The 24,349-nt window shown below is 40.2% G+C and overlaps 1 protein-coding gene across 8 annotated transcripts; it reads right to left on the reverse strand.

Annotated features, from left to right (window-relative positions):
• Nucleotides 1-6,407: 6,407 nt before the first annotated feature.
• On the reverse strand, nucleotides 6,408-23,167 carry LOC139389948 (tumor necrosis factor receptor superfamily member 10B-like). Of its 8 annotated transcripts, none has more exons than XM_071136992.1 (10): nucleotides 22,951-23,167; nucleotides 13,110-13,272; nucleotides 12,682-12,810; nucleotides 12,423-12,534; nucleotides 12,170-12,261; nucleotides 11,880-11,966; nucleotides 10,341-10,381; nucleotides 10,037-10,135; nucleotides 8,369-8,402; nucleotides 6,408-8,236 (listed from the first exon to the last, which is right to left on the reverse strand). In XM_071136992.1, the coding sequence occupies exons 1-10, from the start codon at nucleotides 22,990-22,992 to the stop codon at nucleotides 7,938-7,940; spliced, it is 1,098 nt and encodes a 365-aa protein (XP_070993093.1). In that variant the 5' UTR covers nucleotides 22,993-23,167; the 3' UTR covers nucleotides 6,408-7,937. The 8 variants fall into 8 exon arrangements, with proteins under 8 accessions (XP_070993093.1, XP_070993094.1, XP_070993091.1 ...); XM_071136993.1 differs by having other exon boundaries at nucleotides 6,422-8,236; nucleotides 11,880-11,963; nucleotides 12,152-12,261; nucleotides 22,951-23,132; XM_071136990.1 differs by having other exon boundaries at nucleotides 6,428-8,236; nucleotides 9,869-10,135; nucleotides 11,880-11,963.
• Nucleotides 23,168-24,349: the final 1,182 nt, after the last annotated feature.

The raw sequence follows: 24,349 nt of genomic DNA on the forward strand, positions 1-24,349 counted from the left end.
CTATATACAATGTGAGCAAATTAGGTGAGATAAGGGAGGTAAAGAAGGCCATGGTGGCGAAGTAAATACAATATAACAAGTAAAAAATAAAAATAGACACTGGAATGTTAGATTTGCAGTGGAAGAATGTGCAAAGTAGAGATAGAAATAATGGGGGTGCAAATGAGCAAAATAAATAAATACAGTAGGGGGAGGGGTAGTTGTTTGGGCTAAATTATAGATGGGCTATGTACAGGTGCAGTAATCTGTGAGCTGCTCTGACAGCTGGTGCCTAATGCTTGTAAGTGTTTCCAGTTTCAGAGATTTTTGCAGTTCGTTCCAGTCATTGGCAGCAGAGAACTGGAAGGCGAGGCGGCCAAAGTAAGAATTGGTTTTGGGGGTGACCAGAGAGATATACCTGCTGGAGCGCATGCTACAGGTGGGTGCTGCTATGGTGACCAGCGAGGTGAGATAAGGGGGGACTTTACCTAGCAGGGTCTTATAGATGACCTGGAGCCAGTGGGTTTGGCGACGAGTATGAAGCGAGGGCCAGCCAACGAGAGCGTACAGGTCGCAGTGGTGGGTAGTATATGGGGCTTTGGTGACAAAACGGATGGCACTGTGCATCCAATTTATTGAGTAGGGTATTGGAGGCTATTTTTGTAAATGATGTTGCCGAAGTCGAGGATCGGTAGGATGGTCAGTTTTACAAGGGCATGTTTGGCAGCATGAGTGAAGGATGCTTTGTTGCGAAATAGGAAGCCAATTCTAGATTTAACTTTGGATTGGAGATGTTTGATGTGAGTCTGGAGGGAGAGTTTACAGTCTAACCAGACACCTAGGTATTTGTAGTTGTCCACATATTCTAAGACAGAACTGTCCAGAGTAGTGACATAGGACGGGCGGGCAGGTGCAGGCAGCGATCGGTTGAAGAGCATGCATTTAGTTTTACTTGTATTTAAGAGTAATTGGAGGCCACGGAAGGAGAGTGTATGGCATTGAAGCTCGAAGGGTTGAAGCTGGAGGGTTGTTAACACAGGGTCCAAAGAAGGTCCACAAGTATACAGAATGGTGTCGTCTGCGTAGAGGTGGATCAGAGACTCACCAGCGGCAAGAGCGACATCATTGATGTATACAGAGAAGAGAGTCTGTCCAAGAATTGAACCGTGTGGCACCGCCATAGAGACTGCCAGAGGCCCGGACAACAGGCCCTCTGATTTGACACACTGAACTCTATCAGAGAAATAGTTGGTGAACCAGGCGAGGCAATCATTTGAGAAACCAAGGCTATCGCGTCTGCCTAACCCGCATGGAACTTTAGATACACTTCTCCTTAATGCAACCGCTGTGTCAGATTTCAAAAAAACTTTGCTGACGAAGCATAATCTGAGTACGGCGCTCAGAGCCCAAAACAACCCAAATAAATATCCGCCATGTTGCGCAGTCAACATTAGTCAAAAATAGCATTATAAATATTCACTTACCTTTGATGATCTTCATCAGAATGCACTCCCAGGAATCGCAGTTCCACATTAAATGTTTGTTTTGTTCGATAATGTTCATCATTTATGTCCAAATAGCTTCTTTTGTTAGGACGTTTGGTAAACAAATCCAAACGCTCGTTCAGGTCCAGTCGGACGAAAAGTTCAAAAAGTTATATTACAGGTCGAAGAAACTTGTCAAACTAAGTATAGAATCAATCTTTAGGATGTTTTTATCATAAATGTTCAATAATGTTCCAACCGGAGAATTCCATTGTCTTTAGAAAAGCAATGGAACGAGAGATACCTCTCATGTGAACTCGCGTGACTGAGAACGAGGCTGCCAGACCCCTTAGTCAAACAGCGCTCATTTGCTCCCACTTCACAGTAGAAGCCTGAAACAACATTCTAAAGACGGTAGACATCTAGTGGAAGCCTTAGGAAGTGCAAAATAACCCATATCCCACTCTGTATTCGATAGGGGCTGAGTTCAAAAACTACAAACCTCAGATTTCCCACTCCCTGTTTGGATTTTTTCTCAGGTTCTCTGCCATATGAGTTCTGTTATACTCACAGACATCATTCAAGCAGTTTTAGAAACATCAGAGTGTTTTCTATCCAATACTAATAATACTATGTATATATTAGCATCTGGGACTGAGTAGGAGGCAGTTAACTCAGGGCACGCTATTCATCCAAAAGTGAAAATGCTGCCCCCTATCCCAAAGAAGTTTTAACAGGTGCATGTTTATCAATAATTGGAAGAAGCAATTTCATAAATTCATCAAGTGCAGCATCTGGATGCTCCTCATTAATCACATCAGACCACACATATTTTTAACATCATCCACATAAGAGTCACAGCAAAATCTTTTGTATGATCTCTTATACATTATTTTAAGCCCAGCTATTAGAACTTTGGCTTTCCTGGATATAGCCACTATATTGTGATCACTGCATCCAACGGGTACGGATACAGCTTTAGAACAAAGTTCTGCAGCATTAGTAAAAATGTGATCGATAAATGTGGATGATCTTGTTCCTGTAGTGTTTGTAAACACCCTGGTAGGTTGATTAATAACCTGAACCAGATTACAGGTACTGGTTACAGTAAGAAGGAGCTATTGATCTCTTGAGAAGAAGCTCTTGAGTGGACAGCTTGATGAAAACTAGTTAATATTCAGGTCCCCAAGAAATTAGAGCTCTCTGTTTACATCACATACATGATCATGCATCTCACACATATTATTTAGATACTGACTGTTAGCACTTTGTGGCCTATAGCAACACCCCACAAGAAAAGCTTTAGATGTGCCAAGGTAACCTGCAACCACAACACTTCAATAACACTTGACATAAGATCTTATCCAAGCATTACAGGGATATGGCTCTGAATATTTTCACCAACACCTCCCCCATAATAATTTCTGTCTCGTCTATAGATGTTATATCCTTGTATTACTACTGATGTATCATCAAATGAATTATCTAAGTGCGTCTCAGAAATTGATAATATAGGAATGTTATCTGGTGTTAGCACGTTATTGATTTCATTAACCTTATTTCTAAGGCTACATATATTAATATGGGCTATTTTCAGCCCTTTCCTGGGAAGCTTATCAGATATAGAAATAATACTGAATTAGAGCAAACAAAACAAGAGAAAAAAATATACATTCAGCAGTCCAGTAATCAATTGGTGTGTGTGTGTGTTCTGCGAGGTTGAAGCTACGAACCCATAGGCTTGGCTCTCTCATCCTTTCCAGGCTTCTGTGAGGGAGGGTAGACAATGAGCCTGTCATAGCGGATGTAAACAATGTACTCACGTGCTCTGGCTGCTTTCATGGCTGGGATCAGTTCTTTCCTTTTCTGGCACACAGCTTCAGGCCTTCATGGTCAAATTGCTGAAAAGAAACCACTACTAAAGGACACCAATAAGAAGAAGAGACTTGCTTGGGCCAGGAAACACAAGCAAAGAACATTAGACCGGTGGAATGATGGATGGCACTAAATACAGCGAAATTCTTGAGGGAAAACTGTTTCAGTCTTCCAGAGATTTGAGACTGGGACGAAGGTTCACCTTTCAGCATTACAAGCATACTGCTAAAGCAACACTCAAGTGTTTTAAGGGGAAACATTTAAATGTCTTGGAATGGCCGAGTCAAAGGCCAGACCTCAATCCAATTGAGAATCTGTGGTATGACTTAAAGATTTCTGTACACCAGCGGAACCCATCCAACTTGAAGGATAAGTTTTGCCTTGAAGAATGGGCAAAAATCCCAGTGGCTAGATGTGCCAAGCTTATAGAGACATACCTCAAGAGACTTGCAGCTGTAATTGCTGCAAAAAGTGGCTCTGCAAAGCATTGACTTTGGGGGGGTGAATAGTTATGCACGGTCAAGTTTTCTGATATTTTTTGTCTTATTTCTTGTTTGTTTCAGAATAAAACATATTTTGCATCTTCAAAGTGGTAGGCTTGTTGTGTAAATCAAATGATACAAACTGCCCAAAAATGTATTTTAATTCCAGGTTGTAAGGCAACAAAATAGAAAAAATGCAAAGGAGGGTGAATACTTTCGCAAGTCACTGTATCTACTAAACCTAGCCCTATCCCTAACTCTCAACTTACTCCTTACCCTAGCTCTAACCCTTATTATAAACCTAACCTTACCCACATTTTTACATTAGCAAACAGTTGCTTATCAACAGATAAGTTTGTTGATAGTGATGAACTATCCAGACTATCCAAATAAAGTGTGACCAGACGTCTGAGGATGAAAAGGATCATATTGAATACCGTAGACATACATTAAGTATACAAAACATTATGAACACCTTTCTTTCCTTTACATAGATTGTCCAGGTAAATCTAGGTGAAAGCTATGCTCACTTATTGATGCAACTTGTTATTAAATCCACTTCAATCAGTGTAGATGAAGGGGAGGAGAGGTTAAAGGAGGATTTCCAAGCTTTGAGACATGGATTGTGTGTGTGCCATTCAGAGGGTGAAAAGGCAAGACAAAATATTTAAGTGCCTTTGAACGGGGTATGGTAGTTGGTGCCAGGCACACCGTTTTGTGTCAAGAACTGCAACTCTGGGTTTTTCACGCTCAACAGTTTCCCGTGTTTATCAAGAATGATCCATATCAAGAATATGCAACTCAATGTTAGGAAGGTGTTCTTAATATTTTGTACACTCAGTGTAGACTCATCTTAGCTGCCTCCTTGTGTGGGGATTGATTCATTGTACAGGTTTAAAGAGATATTCAGATAGAATTCTTGTTCATAATGAAGATAATGTTACAGATTCTTCTTATCTCCAAGCTCCTGGAAATGCTTTTACTGACTCCGCAACAAATACATTACTGGCTAAGCCATATGGAGATAGTAAAGATGGAAAAACTGTCGAAGACAATGACAAACCAATGAGTTTCTTACCAGAAAATACAGATGAAAATGGTAATTCACATAAATATAAAGGTAGAGACCAACAGGTGGAAAATGCAACTCATGAAGAAATTACCAAACCTAATAGTCTCAAATTATTACCGCTCATTACTAACATACGTGAGTAGAATGACACCTTTAAAAGTGCAGAAGAACAGTCACTTTTATTATTTTGTTGGAAAGATGAGGCAAGCTGGGGATTCCAAATAACAAAAGCAGATTACAAGTATCCAAGAATCTGAAGAAAACCCACCCCTTCTCCCAACATCAAAAACAGACTAATTGGAAAACATTTTAAACAACCATCCGCAAACACAGGAAGTAGTCTCCATGTGTAATGGACTCAGGAGGGTCTAGAGCTGTGGCTTGGCTGACTTGCCCCAGTTCCACAGCTTTGGTTTTGCTCTGTGAGGAGGATGTGCTCTCCTGTTGCTCAGTTCCTGTTGCCGCTGACACATGGGTAGGAATATTCCCTGTAGCTACAGACACATGGGTAGTTTCATTCCCTGTTGCTACAGACACATGGGTAGAATCATTCCCTGTAGCTACATACACCCGGGTAAGGTCATTCTCTGTCACTAGACACATGGGTAGGGTCATTCCCTGTAGCTACAGACACATGGGCAGGGTCATTCCCTGTTGCTACAGACACATGGGTAGAATCATTCCCTGTAGGGAACTGTGTGCCACTGCCACCTGCTGGACTATCACATGTTCTGAGAAGACACAACTGCTCTGAGAAAATACATTATTCTGAGAATAAACATCACTGTTCGAAGACACATCACTCTGCATATTTCTGTTTTCTCTCCGGGATGGTCTTGCCTCTGCGTTGGTGGTTCCTGAAGCTCACCAATCTTCTGGCATTGCACAATGTAATGCCAGTCAGCTGGATGAGCTGCCTGGCGGTGCAGTGGTTTAAGTCAAATTAAGTGTTGTTTGCCATCCTCACACCAAGTACAGGTGCTGAGTCCAGGCTTGCTTCTATTGTTGAGGTGTGGTGGTCTTACCAGTACTTTTTACAGCTGCCGAAGCATCACCCAGGTGGGTGCTGATCTACAGAGGAGCTGTGACTATCGAAAATGACAAGGTGCCCGATGAAGAGCTCCGGGGCCTGTCTGTCAGATGTCTCTACCTCCCTGCCTGGCTGTACCATCTATGCTCCCTCCTCTCAAGACAGAAGATAAGAAGTTGAGAAAGGTACTAAAGCTGTGGATGACCATCACCCAAGAACTACCAGATCCTCCTACATTTGTTTTGTGAAATAGTTATTTTGTTTTCCTTTTTAAAAGCAACTTTGAGATTCAACATGTAATTGAAAGAGCTACCTATACAAAATAAATATATTATTAATCTGACAATGTATTGATTCAGAATGACCTTTTGGATTAACACACAATTATGACATCAAAGAACATGTCAACAGAACAATCCATGATGTTCTCTCTTTGATGTCAAAAAGCATACTCAAGTGATATCCACGTGAAACATTTAGACATATTTAGAAAAGGGCATAACATTTAAATTTTAATAGAATATTTGTTTCAAAACTGACGCATTACCATCAATTTTATCAAAAATAATATTTAGTTGTAAAGAACAGCGACATACAATAATAAATATTGACATACATCATGTGTGAAATGTTATATTAAAAATGACACTGGCAAGGCAACTGCACTTTGGATTCAACTCAAGGAAATATTCTGTAAACGGTAACAGAGGAGATATGAAGAAAATACTTGAATGTTAGTGAAACTGTCTTGAGGGGCAATCTGTGAAGACAAGAACATAGCTAACAATGTAGAGAGAAGATTGTCTTTTGCAATCATGAGAGACTAACCTCACTCATTCCATCAACATTAAAAAGGCCATGCTAAATACTACATCACTAAATACAGTGTACAGTACTACAGGCTGGGAATAGCAGCTCATCATTAGACAGCAGAAGACTAGATTATTTCCATAGATAGCGCCACCTAGTGGAAACCAGCTGCTCTGAACTCATGACCTGATCAACATTGCCCATTTACAAATACCAAATGGTCAATGCCATTTTAAACACTTGGTTACACTGAAACATCCTTCAAATAAATCAAAATCTGTAAAAAATAAAATAAAAACAAGACTCGACATACATTTTTTGCTTAAGGAGCAACTGGAACTTTGGCATTATCATCAGTGTTAAGACAGAACTTTGTAGCAATATCGTGGACAGTGACAGCATTTCATTTCCTGATGAAGTCAAATTGAGATAAAAGTATCAAGGTTCATCATCAATACAAATAAACAACCACAACAACCAATAAATTGCTCTACAATACCAAAATATATTTTTAAATCTCATAATTACCTGTATTTTTTGATCATGTGTAAATAGGTGTATTACATTCATTGCCAACTCTTCAAGAGACACCACTGGGAGTACTTTCCAAATGCCACCCTATTTCCTATATAGTGCATTGCTTTTGAACAGAGCCCTGGTCAAAAGTAATAGGGTTAAAATACAGTCAGGCCTGTCCATGCCTTGATCAGTGCATTCCATAATGGCCCGATCACTATGCACTGTCAGCGTAGACAACATCCGGTGTATATTATCCCGTTCCCCTACAGCAGTGTTTCCCAGTCCTCCAGTAACTCCAAAAGAACAACTTTTTGCTGTAGTCCATTACAAACTCACCTGATTCAACTCATTGAGGGCTTGATGATTAATTGACAAGTTGAATCAGCTGTGCTTGTCCAGGGCTAAAACAGAAATGTGTGCCGTTAGGGGTACTGGAGGACTGAAGTTGTGATACTCTACTCTAAACATCCACCACCAGCTCTAGTCACTAGCCAGTGCATAGCCTAACAGTTCACTGTGTGAAACTGTACAGAGGAAATGACTCAACAGCAAGCCAATAGGCCTGTCACAGCAAGTACCTTGGATCATTTAACGACACACATATGGCTCAGTTCTGACTCATACTGTACATCTCATCCAAATATTTTTTGTATTTTCCCCATAACTCCGTAGAAGCAGGCATACATTCACTTTTCATTTTCTGCATATTCATAATAACCATTTTCAATGGCTTTTGAAATAATATTTTCTGCTGATAACCTTTGGCCAAAATAAAGTAACGCTTTGATTAGGTCATTCATGTCAGCGTCCATGCCCACCTTCTCCAACCATACTTTCAACAGTTCATAGACTCGATCTTCAGGATGAAGGTGCACAGAGCTTTTTATAGCATTGTCAGAGAGTCCGATGTGCCTGAAGAATCTGTTATGGTAGTGAACATCCAGCTCTTCAAAAAGTTCAAAACTTTTCTTCAAGGACTCATCACCTGAAAACAAAAAGGCATGTCAAGACCATGACATCCAAGCCCACCATTCAATAGTGTATTATCAACTTAGGATACATGTTCTTTTATGTTATTAACTAGTCTAAAACCATAAAATAGAGGGTATACTCTCACCATTCAAAGGAACCAGTTTTATGAGGACATTTTCCTAAAATAAATACAAATAAAGAAACATGGTCAGTTATGAATCCTAAAACAGAAGTTTGGCTCCTTATTTAGGCCTGTGCACTAGCTCTGAAGTTAACTCTTGGAGGGTCACGCAAGAGGGTAGGTGAAGGACCTCTACAACAGCTCTGGGCTTCTTGTCTCTGCCCTTAGTCCCTTCCTTGACCCTGCATGTTCATCTATAAATCACATTTACAATGCCTTCAGAAAGTATCGACACCCCTGGACTTTTTCTACATTTGGTTGTGTTACAGCCTGAATTGAAAATTGATTAAACTTAGTTTTTTTTTGTCACTGGCCAAAACAAAATACTTCCACATTATAGGCTGTTTCAAAACATGTTTTGTGCAAATTAATTAAAAAAAGAAAATCTGAAATGTCTTGAGTCAATAAGCATTCAACCCCTTTGCAAGCCTAAATAAGTTCAGAAATAAAAATGTGCTCAACTCACATAATAAGTTGCATGGACTTACTCCATGTGCAATCAAAGTGTTGAACATGATTTGAATGACTACCTTACCTCTATACCCCACACATACAGATAATTGTAAGGTCCCTCTGTCGAGCAGTGCATTTCACACACAGATTCAACCAAAGACCAGGGAGGTTTTCCAATGCTTCGCAAAGGGCACCTATTGCTAGAAAAGCAAAAAAGCAAGCACTGAATATCCCTTTGAGGATGGTGGAGTTATTCATTACACTTTGGATGGTGTATCAAGACACCCAGTCACTACAAAGATACAGGTGTCCTTCCTAACTCAGCTTGAAGTATTGTGAAATGAATAATGTGCAAATATTGGAAAATCCAGGTGTGGAAATATCTTAGAGACTTACAGCTGTAGTCGGACTCAGGGGTGTCTCATGTAAATTAGATATGTCTGTATTTCATTTTTAATAAATTAGCAAACATTTCTAAAAACATGTTTTCACTTTGTCATTATGGGGTATTGTGTGTAGATGGGTGAGAGTAAAACAATGATTTAATCCATTTAGAATTCAGGCTGTAACACAACAAAATGTGGAATAAGTCAAAGGGTATGACTACATTCTGAAGGCACTGTTTGTGCTTGGGCTTGGCCATTAGCAATAGTTCAGCAAATCTTCAAAAACATGTCTAAAAATGCACACTAGAAAAGACTGGTGACCGACCTAGTAAGTCTTCGTCAAGATGGTGCAAAGAGAGTAGCACTACTTCAAAATGGGACATGGTTGCTAAGCGTCCATTTGACCGTAAGATTAATTATTAAGTGAGTGTACTAATGCTATCATACATCAGACAACTGTGGCTTTCAACAAACAGTAAGTTAATGGAGCAGAGAATAGAAAGTAAGACCAGATCCAGAATAGGATGAGTACTAAATTAACTATAAGGATGGAGTTAGAAAAGAGCTTGGGGGAAGACAGGGGAAGGTAAGTTAGCCTGAGCATGACCAGAGCAGCTGCTCTCACCCCAGCCGAAGAGCCAGGCTGCCTCTTGGCCGAAGGGCTGGGAAGCGGGGAGGATCTGGGGAGGGGGGCTGAGGGTAGTGCAGACAGACTGGACTGAGAGGAGTTGGTGGTGTTGGGTAGACTGTCGCCCAGTCCATTGTCCTCATCCTCTGAGGCTTTGGCACCCACCGCCTGGGTCTGCTCCAGCAAGGGATAGAGCTGTGTGTCATCCAGCACAGCATTCTGGTTGTTCTGCCTCTCCTCAATTGACCTGTTATTTTGATCATCCTGCAAAATATGAAAAATGATGTTGTCTAATGAGGAACATTTTTTGCTGTTCAATGGTGCCGTTTGCCATGTTCTCACAAAATGTGTGTAATTTTATCAGCTCATCTCTCAATAATTTTATCAGAATTAATCAAATTCGATATGCAGTGCTGATTGAGTGACACTGAATGTGAAAATAACATTTGAATGAGACTGACTGACGCACCACCACAACTTTTAGCGTCCCACTGGGATTATTCTGGGTGTCTGCAACAGAGGAAATGTGACTCAGACACGGCACTTTACATCCAGGTACAATATTGACTGTTCTGTTGACAGCCTTAAGACGCAGTGAGATTCAAAGCTTTGAGGCTGTGTGTCCTCTGAATGGCACCCTATTCTCTTTATAGTGCACTACTTTTGACCAGGGCATATAGGGCTCTGGCCAAAAGTAGTGCACTATACAGTGGGGCAAAAAAGTATTTAGTCAGCCACCAATTGTGCAAGTAATTTTCATCATAGGTACACTTCAACTATGATAGACAAAACAAGAAAAAAAATCCAGAAAATCAGATTGTAGGATTTTTTATGAATTCATTTGCAAATTATGGTGGAAAATAAGTATTTGGTCACCTACAAACAAGAAAGATTTCTGGCTCTCACAGACCTGTAACTTCTTCTTTAAGAGGCTCCTCTGTCCTCCACTCGTTACCTGTATTAATGGCACCTGTTTGAACTTGTTATCAGTATAAAAGACACCTGTCCACAACCTCAAACAGTCCCCCTGCTTAAGCCAGTACATGTCCAGGCCCGTCTGAAGTTTGCTAGAGAGCATTTGGATGATCCAGAAGAAGGTTGGGAGAATGTCATATGGTCAGATGAAACCAAAATAGAACTTTTTGGTAAAAACTCAACTCGTCGTGTTTGGAGGACAAAGAATGATGAGTTGCATCCAAAGAACACCATACCTACTGTGAAGCATGGGGGTGGAAACATCATGCTTTGGGGCTGTTTTTCTGCAAAGGGACCAGGACGACTGATCCGTGTAAAGGAAAGAATGAATGGGGCCATGTATCGTGAGATTTTGAGTGAAAACCTCCTTCCATCAGCAAGGGCATTGAAGATGAAATGTGGCTGGGTCTTTCAGCATGACAATGATCCCAAACACACCGCCCGGGCAACGAAGGAGTGGCTTCGTAAGAAGCATTTCAAGGCCCTGGATCTCCAGATCTCAACCCCATAGAAAATCTTTGGAGGGAGTTGAAAGTCCGTGTTGCCCAGCAACAGCCCCAAAACATCACTGCTCTAGAGGAGATCTGCATGGAGGAATGGGCCAAAATACCAGCAACAGTGTGTGAAAACCTTGTGAAGACTTACAGAAAACGTTTGACCTCTGTCATTGCCAACAAAGGGTATATAACAAAGTATTGAGATAAACTTTTGTTATTGACCAAATACTTATTTTCCACCATAATTTGCAAATAAATTCATAAAAAATCCTACAATGTGATTTTCTGGATTTTTTTTCTCATTTTGTCTGTCATAGCTGAAGTGTACCTATGATGAAAATTACAGGCCTCTCATCTTTTTAAGTGGGAGAACTTGCACAATTGGTGGCTGACTAAATACTTTTTTGCCCCACTGTATATGGAATAGGGTGCCATTTGGAACACACCCAGAGCTATGGATAGGGTGCTATTTGGAACACAGCCTGAGCCTTCACCATTGAAAGCAAAGGTATTTATTTTATATAAAATGACCTTACCTGTCCTTTTAAAGGGCTTTCGCCTCATCCAATAGACACCGGCAAGTGCAGCAGTGATACCCAGTACTGCCACCACAATCACAACTACTGTTTCCATAGAGAGAAAATTGTCACAACCACATCCGTCTGCTGTTTTCCAAATTAGCAGTTTGCTGTTTGAATCCCAGATTGTCCCTTTATATTCAGAAAGTCAATTATCAAATACACTCAACATTAATATTTACAAAAATAACGACACAACAGAGCATGCAGGAAGGTGATGTATGCTGTACCTGGGCCTGGAGTTTTACCTGAGATGGTGCTGGATGTGGGCAGTCTGGTCTCACAGACCGTGTTGGACGTAGTGGTGCAGTTCTTCACCCTCACCTCATTGTCTTTACATCTGGGAGAAGAGGGTTTCAACAAAAATACATTTTAAAAATAAAAAGATATGGAATGTGTAAGGTGAACATTCTTCATTTTGTAATGTTTAATGATAATCTAATGGAAGTTAGTTTGTCAAGTATCAGTGAGTGAGTATGCTCAAATATTCTATGGACCTACCGTGAGCACTTTTTGCACACCTCACAGGCTTGGTCAGGGGCACAGAAATACCCTGGTTTACACTGGCACTCTGTGTTCTGAGTGATGGTGCATGTCTTTGTGGTTACCTGATCTGTGACAGGAACACAGAGTTTGGCATGTTGAAGACACAAAGAGCATGGCCTGCATTCATAAAGCATCACAGAGTAGAACTGCTGATGTCGGCTCTGTTTTGTCATTCATTTTAAATGGCATAACGTCATCGTCAAATAGAATTTACCTGAGCGACACTTCGTGCACTTTAAGCACTGTGGCAGTCCGTTGTCATGCTCTGTGTATGTGTCGAGGTCACAGTCCTCACATGTTCCTTTCTCCAAGGCACCCGTGCAGTACGCTTTGACATATTTACCTGAGGCCATAGAGAAACAACAGTGGTCTGTACATAAAGCAGACACTTGACGGTCAACTGAATATTCATTACTGTAGCCATATAACCAAAGTCATTACGAGGTCAAACTTGCTTCAGTAGTTCCCATTATGGATTTCAGCTTGTGACTAGTTAAGTCCCAAATAGCACCCTATTCCCTATATAGTACACTACTTTAGACCAAGGCCCATAGGGCTCTGGTCACAGTGCTATATAAGGAATAGCATAGGGTACCATTTCGGATGCATACACTGTGGATCTCAAATCTTCATTTGTCTCACCAGCTGGGCAATTCAAACAGCAGATGTTGTCATGTGGGTACTCCAGGTTTTCCCTGCATGAGATGTCCCGCTGTTTCCTGTTCCTGACGCTGCCTCCTGTCTGTGTCAACTCAAGGCCAGATTGAGCTGCCGCCATGGGGTTGAGGGCCCAGATGAGGACAACCTTAGATAAAGATGAACAGCTTGTATTAAAAACACACTGTCATCCAGTTGTCCCCTTGTTTCCTGTAGACACCCATAGCATCTAAGCAAAGTGTAATCAAAGTGGGTTAGCAAATCTGCATTGTAGAGCTAGTTATTTATTGTCTCACAATATGGCATTATCAAATCTAACTTTTTTTTGTCATATGCACAGGAAACAGTGTAGTCTACACAGTACAATGCCATTATTGACTTTACAATAAAACCGGGAATACCTCTAGGTTCCATATTAATGAGTAACAAGGGAAGGGCAAAATCCCAATCCCAGAATATTTTGGAGATCATCCAAACCTTGTTAGCAAAGCAATTTCTTAGCTTTTGTACATACAGAGCTCCTTGTTCAAATGACATCATAGTTTGCAACACTTAGGTTTAATAACAGGACCAATATAATTTCATTCCTGATCACACCACTGACTCTCTAGCAAAACAAATACAAAGTTCAGCTGCTGTGGAAGAGGGGAAGCAATAGATGGGAATTTCCATCAACGGCCATATTGGAGACGGCTCATAAATCTCTCACTTAAATATTGAGACATGGTTGACTACTAATATGCCATTTAATGTGATGTGTAGAAAATGAGACATCAGCAAGTTGCCAGTCATTGAGAATGTAGTTATTTTAGGCTGCATTTAAAAGCACCCCAATCCTGATCTCTTGCTATTAATTGGGAAAAGATCAGAATTGGGATGCCTCTAAACGCAGCCTCTTACACAGTGAACATGGAAGATATGTTAAACCCGGTCTTTCTTATCCCTGTCACTTCAACTATAAGTGAAGCAAGCCTAATGATTAGTCATTTCTGTAGTTACACAAACATGATTTTGAAACTGTTCCAATGGGTTTAAATTAATCTCCAAGCAGACACATGCTGAATTAATAAGATCACTGAAAAATAATGTTGCCAGTGTAAATATGAGGTAGAAATGTTCTACAGCCTAGGTCTTCATATGGTTGAACTAGGCCTGTGTGCGTACTGTATTTATCAGCTAAAGACAAATAAGGACGGTGTTTGCAATTTCCCCACTAATCCCTTTGGAACTGCCGCTGAGTCACAAGATACATGGGCACACCCAATTTAGCAACCTGTATTCACCTGTACGTTACAGTGGAGTATGTCCAAATATGGCCTTCCTACAAACCTGCTGAACAAATTAAAACCCAAGCACATTCCAGACAAGACGCTACGTGACAGCTAGACAGAATAATAAACTGGATGATTCGAACCCTGAATCCTGATTGGCTGACAGCCATGGTATATCAGACCGTATACCATGGGTATGACAAAACATGTACATACTTCTCTAATTACGTTGGTAACCAGTTTATAATAGCAATAAGGCACCTCAATGGTTTGTGATGTATGGCCAATATACCACAGCTAAGGGCTATATCCAGGCACTCAGCTTTGCGTCGTACGTAAGAACAGCCCTTAGCCGTGTTATATTAGCCATATACAGTTGAAGTCGGAAGTTTACATACACTTAGGTTGGAGTCATTAAAACTTGTTTTTCAACCAAACCATACATTTTGTTAACAAACTATAGTTTTGGCAAGTTGATTATGACATCTACTTTGTGCATGACACAATTCATTTTTCCAACAATTGTTTCCAGACAGATTATTTCACTTAATCACAATTCCAGTGGGTCAGAAGTTTACATACACAGCTTGGAAAATTCCAGAAAACTATGTCATGGCTTAAGAAGCTTCTTATAGGCTAATTGACATCATTTGAGTCAATTGAAGGTGTACCTGTGGTAGTATTTCAATGCCTAACTTCAAACTCAGTGCCTCTTTGCTTGACATCATGGGTAAATCAAAAGAAATCAGCTACGACCTCAGAAAAAACATTGTAGACCTCCACAAGTCTAGTTCTTCCTTGGGATCAATTTCCAAATGCCTGAAGGTACCACGTTCATCTGTACAAACAATAGTATGCAAGTATGAACACCATGGGACCACACAGCCGTCATACCGCTCAGGAAGGAGACGCGTTCTGTGTCCTAGAGATGAACGTGCTGTGGTGCAAAAAGTGCAAATCAATCCCAGAACAACAGCAAAGGACCTTGTGAAGATGCTGTAGGAAACAGGTACAAAAGTATATATAGCCATAGTAAAACGAGTCCTAATTTGCAACTGCACATGGGGACAAAGATCATACTTTTTGGAGAAATGTCCTCTGGTCTGATGAAACAAAAATAGAACTGTTTGGCCATAATGACCATTGTTATGTTCGGAGGAAAAAGGGGGAGGCTTGCAAGCCGAAGAACACCATCCCAACCATGAAGCATGGGGGTGGCAGCATCATGTTGTGGGGGTGCTTTGCTGCAGGAGGGACTGGTGCACTTCACAAAATAGCTGGCATCATGAGGAAAGAAAATGTGGATATATTGAAGCAACATCTCAAGACATCAGTCAGGAAGTTAAAGCTTGGTTGCAAATGGGTCTTCCAAATGGACAATTGAGTGTATGTACACTTTTGAACCACTGGGAATGTGATGAAAGAAATAAAAGCTGAAATACATAGTTCTCTCTACTATTATTCTGACATTTCACATTCTTAAATAAAGTGGTGATCCTAACTGACCTAAAACTGGGAATTTTTACTAGGATTAAATGTCAGGAATTGTGAAAAACTGAGTTTAACCTCTTGGGTAGGGGGCAGTATTTTCACGTCCGGATGAAAAGCGTGCCAAAAGTAAACTGCCTGTTACTCAGACCCAGAAGAAAAGATATGCAGATAATGGTAGATTTGGATAGAAAACACTCTAAAGTTTCTAAAACTGTTAAAATAAGCCAGAATGAATGAGCCAGAAATTGTGGTTTTTCTAGGCGGCTCTCATTTTGGCTGTAGTGTTTCCAAGCGAGTGGAGGAAGACAATAACGAGTCTTAAATTGTGTTTATTTACGTATTAGGGTACCTAAGGTTTATTAGTAACGTTTGGGATTAATTTTGTATGCATTTTGATGGAGCGAAACTGGGTGGACTATTGACGGAAGCGCGCCAGCTAAAATGAGTTTTTATGGATATAAAGAAGGACATTTTCGAACAAAAGGACAATTTGTGATGTATCTGGGACCTTTTGGAGTGCCAACAGAAGAAGATCAAAGGTAAGGCATTTATTATAATCGCTATTTCTGACTTCTGGTGCACCTGCCTGGTTGAAATATGTTTTTCATGCTTTTGTATGCGGGGCGCTGTCTTCAGATAATCGCATGGTGTGCTTTCGCCGTAAAGCCTTTTTGAAATCTGATACAGCGACTGGATTAACAAGAAGTTAAGCTTCATTTTGATGTATTACACTTGTGATTTTATGAAGGTTAAATATTTATAATTCTGTAGTTTGAATTTTGCGCACTGCAATTTCACCGGATGTTGGCCAGGTGGGTTAAATGTATTTGGCTAAAGTGTATGTAAACTTCCGACTTCAACTGTATATGAATGTCAGCATGTATTCTTTCTGTAGATAATAGCATCCTGTCAGGCTGTATCACCGCCCGCAACCGCAGTGGTCTCCAGAGGGTGGTCTGCCACGGCCTGTTCACCCCGCTATCATCCAGAAGGCGAGGTCAGTACAGGTGCATGAAAGCTGGGACCGAGATACTGAAAAACAGCTTCTATCTCAAGGCTATCAGACTGTTAAATAGCCATCACTAGCCGGCTTCCACCCGGTTATGCAACCCTGCGACTGCCCTATATACATAGACTTGGATTCACTGGCCACTTTAATAATGGAACACTAGTCACTTTAATAAATGTTTACATATTGCTTTACTCATCTCATATGTATATACTGTATTCTATTCTACTGTATTTTAGTCAATGCCACTGACATTGCTCGATCTAATATTTATAATTTCCATTATTTTATTTTTAGATGTGTATTGTTGTGAATTGTTGAATACTACTGCACTGTTCGTGTTAGGAACACAAGCATTTCACTACACCAGCAATAACATCTGCTAAATATGTGCATTTGACCATTAAACTTTGATTTGATGATTCTGCCAGTGTCTTTGTGCAAAGATGAGGGTTGCTAGACTTCAATGTTCATAGTATTGACGTCAGACGAAAGAACAGAGGACACAGATGATTATTGTATCGTGTGAAACTTTCAGACTTTCTGATGTTGTGGGATTCTCTCTGGTGTTTACAGAACATTGGTGCTGTGAGATGAGGATATCAGGACCTGCTTAGACAAAACAATTGTAGCAGTAGAACAAAGGATTCCAATGTAAGAGAAGAAAATTAGCTGTTATTGGCAGAGAGGTTTGGAACAGTCTTTTTTATTGGTTTATTAACTCAATTTACCGCCTGGTGATGGCACCATGGAAGGCCAAAACTCCATCCCACCAAAACAGGCTGAAATTTCAGGCAGTCTATTCAAACAGCTCTTAAACTAAAAGGGCATTATCATAATTTTCACAATATTATTCCAACCTCATATAGTACAGCTGGGCAATATGGACAAAATATCATTTCACAATATTTGACGGTATGATGGTATTTGACGATATTTTATGTTTTTGGATAATAAAAGTTCTAAATATGCTTTATGAGAAGTTCATGACCATAGGGTGGCAACACAAATTATAAGTGATTTCAAATGGGGCTTTCTCCATCTATACTGTTCAATCCAACTCCAAACAAAGATCATTCATCATTTTAAACCATTTCTGCACTTTTATTAGAAACGTCCACACTGTGCCACGCAGCATGATATGGGCAAAAAACTCTAAGCCCATATAATTGGTGAACTGTTGGAATCACAGAATATAATGATTATTCTAATTCTATAGTTGGAATATAGTGGGCAGCACCTTGAATATTTTGTTGTTTGAAAACGAATGAAAACGAATGAATAAACCAGGGAGGAATTATTGACAGGGTTGGTCAGTGTTTCCAGGATACCATAATTAGATGTTACCCTTTCCATGACAGACTGACCAGGTGAATCCTTGTGAAAGCTATGATCCCTTATTGATGTCACTTTTTGAATCCACTTAAAACCAGTGTAGATGAAGGGGAGGACACAGGTTGAAGAAGGATTTCTAAGGCTTGAGACATGGATTGTGTATATGTGCCATTCAGAGGGTGAATGGGCAAGACAAAATATGCAAGTGCCTTTGAACAGTGTAGTAGGTGCCAGGCGCACCGGTTTGAGTATGTAAAGAACTGCAACGCTGCTGGGGTTCACACTCAACAGTGACCCGTGTGTATCAAGAATGGTACACCACCTATGTCCCTGTGAATTGAGGCTCTTCTGAGGGCAAATTGGGGGGGGGGGGGGGGGGGGCAACTCAGTATTAAGAAGGTGTAACTCATGTTTGGTATACTCAGCGTATATAAAACACAGAAAATCACGTTTTGACTCAACTGGGGCTTTAAGGCATAAGGTTTATTTATTTTAAATGTAGGTCTATCCTTGTGATGCAGGCCCACTTCTACATTCATGTTGTGTATTTTCTAACGTTCGATCTGGTTTAATCCGAGGAAGAGGAAAGGGGATACCTACTCAGTTGCACAACTGAATGCATTCAAACGAAATACAGCTATTTTTTTCATTTTGCAGTAGCTTCTGCTTTACCCGCTAATAAAATACAAAAACTATATAGGCCTACTTTTGAGAAGGCACTGAGGCTAATAAACAAGTATTCTTGAGTACAACCTCAACTGATTTAAATCCTTCATAAATGAGTAAATAGGATCAGTGGCAAACAATGTCATATATTGGAAACATTCTCCTGCCATGAAAGCTTAATAACTTGACCCACATTTGTGATAATAACACATGTGGTAGTGTCAGAGATATACAACCTCCTACAGCACAATATAACAACTGATGCAAACATCTTGAACTTTAAACACATTTGCTTGAGTTGTAGCCCAGAGGCTGTATACAGTGCATTCAGTAAAAGTATTCAGATCCCTTACCTTTTTCCACATTACAGCCTGATTCTAAAATTGATTAATTTGTCCCCCCCCCCCCCCCCTTCAATCTACACAATACCTCATAATGACATAGCAACAACAGGTTTGTAGAAGTTTTAGCAAAATTAAACCCTGGAAATATCACATTTAAATAAGTATCCAGACCCTTTATTCAGTACTTTGTTGGGGCACCTTTGGCAGCAATTACAGTCAAGTCTTCTTGGGTATGACGCTACAAGCTTGGCACACCTGTATTTGGGGAATTTCTCCCATTCTTTTCTGCAGATCCTCTCAAGCTCTGTCAGGTTGATTGGGGAGCGCCGCTGCACAGCTATTTTCAGGTCTCTCCAGAGATGTTCCATCGGGTTCAAATCCGGGCTCTTGCTGGACCACTCAAGGACATTCAGAGACTTGTCCCGAAACCACTCCTGCGTTGTCTTGGCTGTGTGGTTAGGGTCGTTGTCTTGTTGGAAAGTGAACTGTCGCCCTGGTTGACTCACATTAAGTTGTAGAAACATCTCAAGGATGACCAATGGAAACAGGATTCACCTGAGCTCAATTTCAAGTCCCATATCAAAATGTCTCAATATTTATGTAAATAAGATATTTCTGTCTTTTATTTTTAATACATTTGGCAAACATCTCTAAAAACCTGTTTTCACTTTTTCATTATGGGGTATTGTGTGTAGATTGATGAGAAAAAGGGTAAAAGATGAACGGAGCAAAGTGAAGAGAGAATTTTGATCACAACCTGCTCCAGAGCGGACAACGACCCGAAGCACACAGCCAAGACAACGACTCTAAGCACACAGCCAAGACAACGACCCTAAGCACACAGCCAAGACAACGACCCTAAGCACACAGCCAAGACAACGACCCTAAGCACACAGCCAAGACAACGACCCTAAGCACACAGCCAAGACAACGACCCTAAGCACACAGCCAAGACAACGACCCATAGCACACAGCCAAGACAACGACCCTAAGCACACAGCCAAGACAACGACCCTAACCACACAGCCAAGACAACGAAGGAGTGGCTTCGGGACAAGTCTCTCAAAGTCCTTGAGTGCCCCAGCCAGAGCCCGGACTTGAACCCGATCTAACATCTCTGAAGAGACCTGAAAATAGCTGTGCAGCCACGCTCCCCATCCAACCTGACAGGGCTTGAGAGGATCTGCAGAGAAGAATGGGAAAAAAACTCCCCTGGTGTGCCAAGCTTGTAGCGCCATACCCAAGAAGACTTAAGGCTGTAATCGCTACCAAAGGTGCCCCAACAAAGTACTGAATAAAGGGTCTGAATACTTATGTAAACGTGATATTTCTATAAAAAAATTGTAATCAATTAGCAAAAATGTCTAAATACCATTTTTTGCTTTGTCATTATGGGGTATTGTATGTAGGTTGATGAAGGGAAAATAACGATTTGATCAATTTTAGAAAAAGGCTGTAGCGTAACAAAATGTGGAAAAAGTCAAGGGGTCTGAATACTTTTCAAATGCACTGAACATCAAACTTCTCAGAGTGGGGGTGCTAATCTAGAAACAGTTTTGCCTTTTAAGGTCTTAATGAATAAGATCACATGGATAGGGGGACTTCACCACTCCTGCTCTGAGATGCTTGATAACTAGTCTCCCTAGGCCGATGGGAAGTCTGGGATTTCCGTGACTTGATGATAGCTGTGGCCACAGAGCTGGACCTGTGCTACTTTAGTAGGTAATCAGAGTCATCACTTTTCACAAGTAGATCATAATGGTTAGTTATTTTACACAGAACACAAGATGACATGTTTCCCCCATAGTGGATATTCTACGACCTTGTTCCCTGTAAAAAGATACCATTTGATTAGAGTTGAAATTAAAGGATATGTTGTTGCCATTTTTCAACAGGTGCACACCTGGGAAATAAAATATAGGCATAGAATACCGTATGGAGCAGCCACCTCATTGTAATATATAACATTTTAAGCATGAGGTACACAAACTGCACAACTTTAAGGGCATATCAGATTAAAAAACATGTATGAGTATGTACAACAGTGTTCTAGAATATTGGACCGTCAGCATTTATACTTGTCTAATTCCAGGAGGCGTTCAGAAATCTACATTTTCAAAATGCAGATCATTTAAAAAAAAAAGAACTTTTAAACCATTTCATGTGTTTTATATTGCTTGCAATGAAATAAAGCTAATTTTGCTAACACTATGCATGGTGATCATATTTATAATGTTTATCATAGAAAGTGTGTAGCCAGCTACATTTCCTAATGTTTTGCTTGAAGTTAATCTTGCATTTTACCTGAGAAAAGTAGGCTACACTGAGAAAAGTACTGGAGAAAAGTATACTGAACAAAAATATAAATGCAACATGCAATAATTTCCAAGATTTTACTGAGTTACAGTTCATATAAGGAAATCAGTCCATTGAAATAAATATATTAGGCCCTAATCTATGGATTTCACATGATTGGGCAGGGGTGCAGCCATGGGTGGGCTTTGGAAGGCATATGTCCACCCACTGGGGAGCCAGGCCAAGCCAAATGAGTTTTTCCCCAAAAATGGCTTTATTACAGACAGAAATACTCCTCAGACGATCCCACAGGTGAAGAAGCCAGATGTGCAGGTCCTAGGCTGGCATGGTTACACGCGATATGCGGTTGAGGCCAGTTGAACACACTGCCAAATTCTCTAAAATAACCTTAATGGACAGAAATTAACATTCTATTATCTGGCAACAGCTCTGGTGGACATTCCTACTATGCTCACTAACAGGAATGTAAACAAAATTCTGCAAAAAAAATGTAAGAGAAATAAGCTTGAAATGAAACATTTCTGAGGTCTTATTTCAGCTCATGAAACCAACACTTTACATGTGGAGTTTAAAAAAAAAATCTGAGTAACTGCACATCAGTCTGAGCGCTGTCTGCTAATAGAATGCCTGTTTATGTATCCTCGTCCAAGTGGAGAAGTGCAACTGAAGCACATAATATGGCTGATGCCAAGCAGAAATTACAATAAGAATTTTAGATCTGCATTTACAAAATGCAGCAAGTGCAGCAAGACATTTCTTATATATAAAAATCTCTGTGTGAACTGTCAAGACACTTAAATGAATAGCGGAAATGTATGCCACCTGGATACCTGTTGGTTGGGAGTTGTGGATTCTGGCTGTGTGTTCCCCGTGTATGGTGGTCACAGAGCCGCGTACCTATGTCACAACTATCGCATCTCAGCGACGATGATTTACTCGATGTTTCACAATGGGACGCCGGACTAAGTATGCGGCTCTGAGACCAAAACTCCCTCTATTCATTTGAATGTGTTGACAGTTGGAGAAATTGCTTGAGCTGCGCTGAGAATAAAACACTGCTGTGCATATGTGTACACGTTTGGTACTATGATAGGCCCTTTAGTCAAACAGTAGGCTACACCGGCTTCAACCGGCGCCACACAAAAATGTCACACCTTTATGAGGCCTTTAGCTTGGCATGTTTACGCGACATTCTTTCTGCCCGACCACATGGCGCATCGATTCTGAATATTTTTTTTATTTTTATCTTAGAATATATTTGGATCAAAATTAGGCCAACATCGATAGTTTCATTGGCTTGTGAATGGCATCGCTACGTGCAGTGTGTGAACAATGTTCCCAGTCAATTTGATCCCACCGACCGACACAAGTGTCGCGTGAAGAAAGAAACTTACCATCAAATGTATATAGCTCATACTCAAAGGTGGCGTTGACATCCCCGTTGAGAGAACCCCTATCCGACTCTACTCAACCGTGGTGTACACATCTCAGTTGAGAGAACCAGCATCCGATATTATACTTTTTTCTCGCGGAGCAAAACTTTAGCCAACTCTCCTCATGAGAGAACTTTCCAGATGACGATTGCGCAGTCTCCGTCACGCCCCTTTAGTCAATAGATTATCTAGGTAAATCCCAATTTAACCTTGTCCTCTATCCTAGACACTGTTTTTGTCTATAAAAATGTCTAAAATGAAGTGCAAATAGGCCTCGATGCGTAATACTTGTTCCATTATTATTATTATTATCATCCACATAATTAAAGGATTTTTGGGATAACTTGATACATGTTTAATTACAGTATAAATGCAAATAGAAAACACAATATGGATTGAGTTATTGAATATGTCTTATTCCATATATCATACACGGGAGTATATATAGACCATTAAAAATGCGGTTTTAGTTGGGGAAAACCCACTTTGTAAAATGTATAGGATTACAAGGCACACAACATTATCAATGCGGAAAACGCTCTTTCTGTGTGTGTCAGTTTGACATTATCTTTGCAACAGTTGTCTGCTCTGTTGAGATACAGTATCTCTAGTCTCTCACGCAGACACGGCCATATAGTCACAGGAAGGGGAGGGTTAACTCATTTGCTCAGAAAGAGAGGAATTTCATACTCACATAATTTCACCTTTATTTAACCAGGTAGGCTAGTTGAGAACAAGTTCTCATTTGCAAGAGTGATGAGGCTCATGAACAAGTACAACTAACAGTGAACTGTGAAACTACACTAACCTGTTCAACCTCGTCTACTGATATAATTATGTGTGGATGGTTTAGATCAAATTTAAGTATATTTTGGACCTATTTAGTTCATATATAAAATTCAATATTAATATTTACAATGAAAGTTAAAAATAATAATACAGGATGGACAGGTAACGTTCTGCCGCAGTTGTCATACCTATAGTAGCCTATACTGTCTGAATCCAACACAGCCACACATTGTACAGAACATTTTTAGTTTTGCTGATATTTTTACCTGTTACCTTAGCAACCTGCTCATGGGGTTATTTAACGCTATAACCTGAAACTGACCAGACAGCGGGTCATAAAGCATTTCGAAAGTATTCAGACCCCTTTACTTTTTTTACTTTTGTTACATCACAGCCTTATTCTAAAATTGATCAAATTGTTTTTTTCCCCTCATCTATCTACACACAATACCCCATAATGACAAAAAAAAATTTACTACATTTTTGCAAATGTATATATAAAAAAAAACTGAATTACTTCACTTACAGTTGAAGTCGGAAGTTTACATACACCTTAGCCAAATACATTTAA

The sequence above is a fragment of the Oncorhynchus clarkii genome, chromosome 30 (assembly GCF_045791955.1).
Source record: "Oncorhynchus clarkii lewisi isolate Uvic-CL-2024 chromosome 30, UVic_Ocla_1.0, whole genome shotgun sequence".
In the NCBI taxonomy this organism is placed as follows: domain Eukaryota; kingdom Metazoa; phylum Chordata; class Actinopteri; order Salmoniformes; family Salmonidae; genus Oncorhynchus; species Oncorhynchus clarkii.

What these genes read in the sequence shown, in the direction of transcription:
- LOC139389948 (XM_071136986.1), bottom strand. Translation starts at nt 22,992, where the DNA reads ATGTCAACGCCACCTTTGAGTATGAGCTATATACATTTGATG. An exon ending in CTGTTTGAATTGCCCAGCTG is followed by an intron (nt 12,811 to 13,109) that starts GTGAGACAAATG and finishes CTATGGCCTCAG; the next exon opens with GTAAATATGTCAAAGCGTAC. An exon ending in GTGTGCAAAAAGTGCTCACG is followed by an intron (nt 12,262 to 12,422) that starts GTAGGTCCATAG and finishes CTCTTCTCCCAG; the next exon opens with ATGTAAAGACAATGAGGTGA.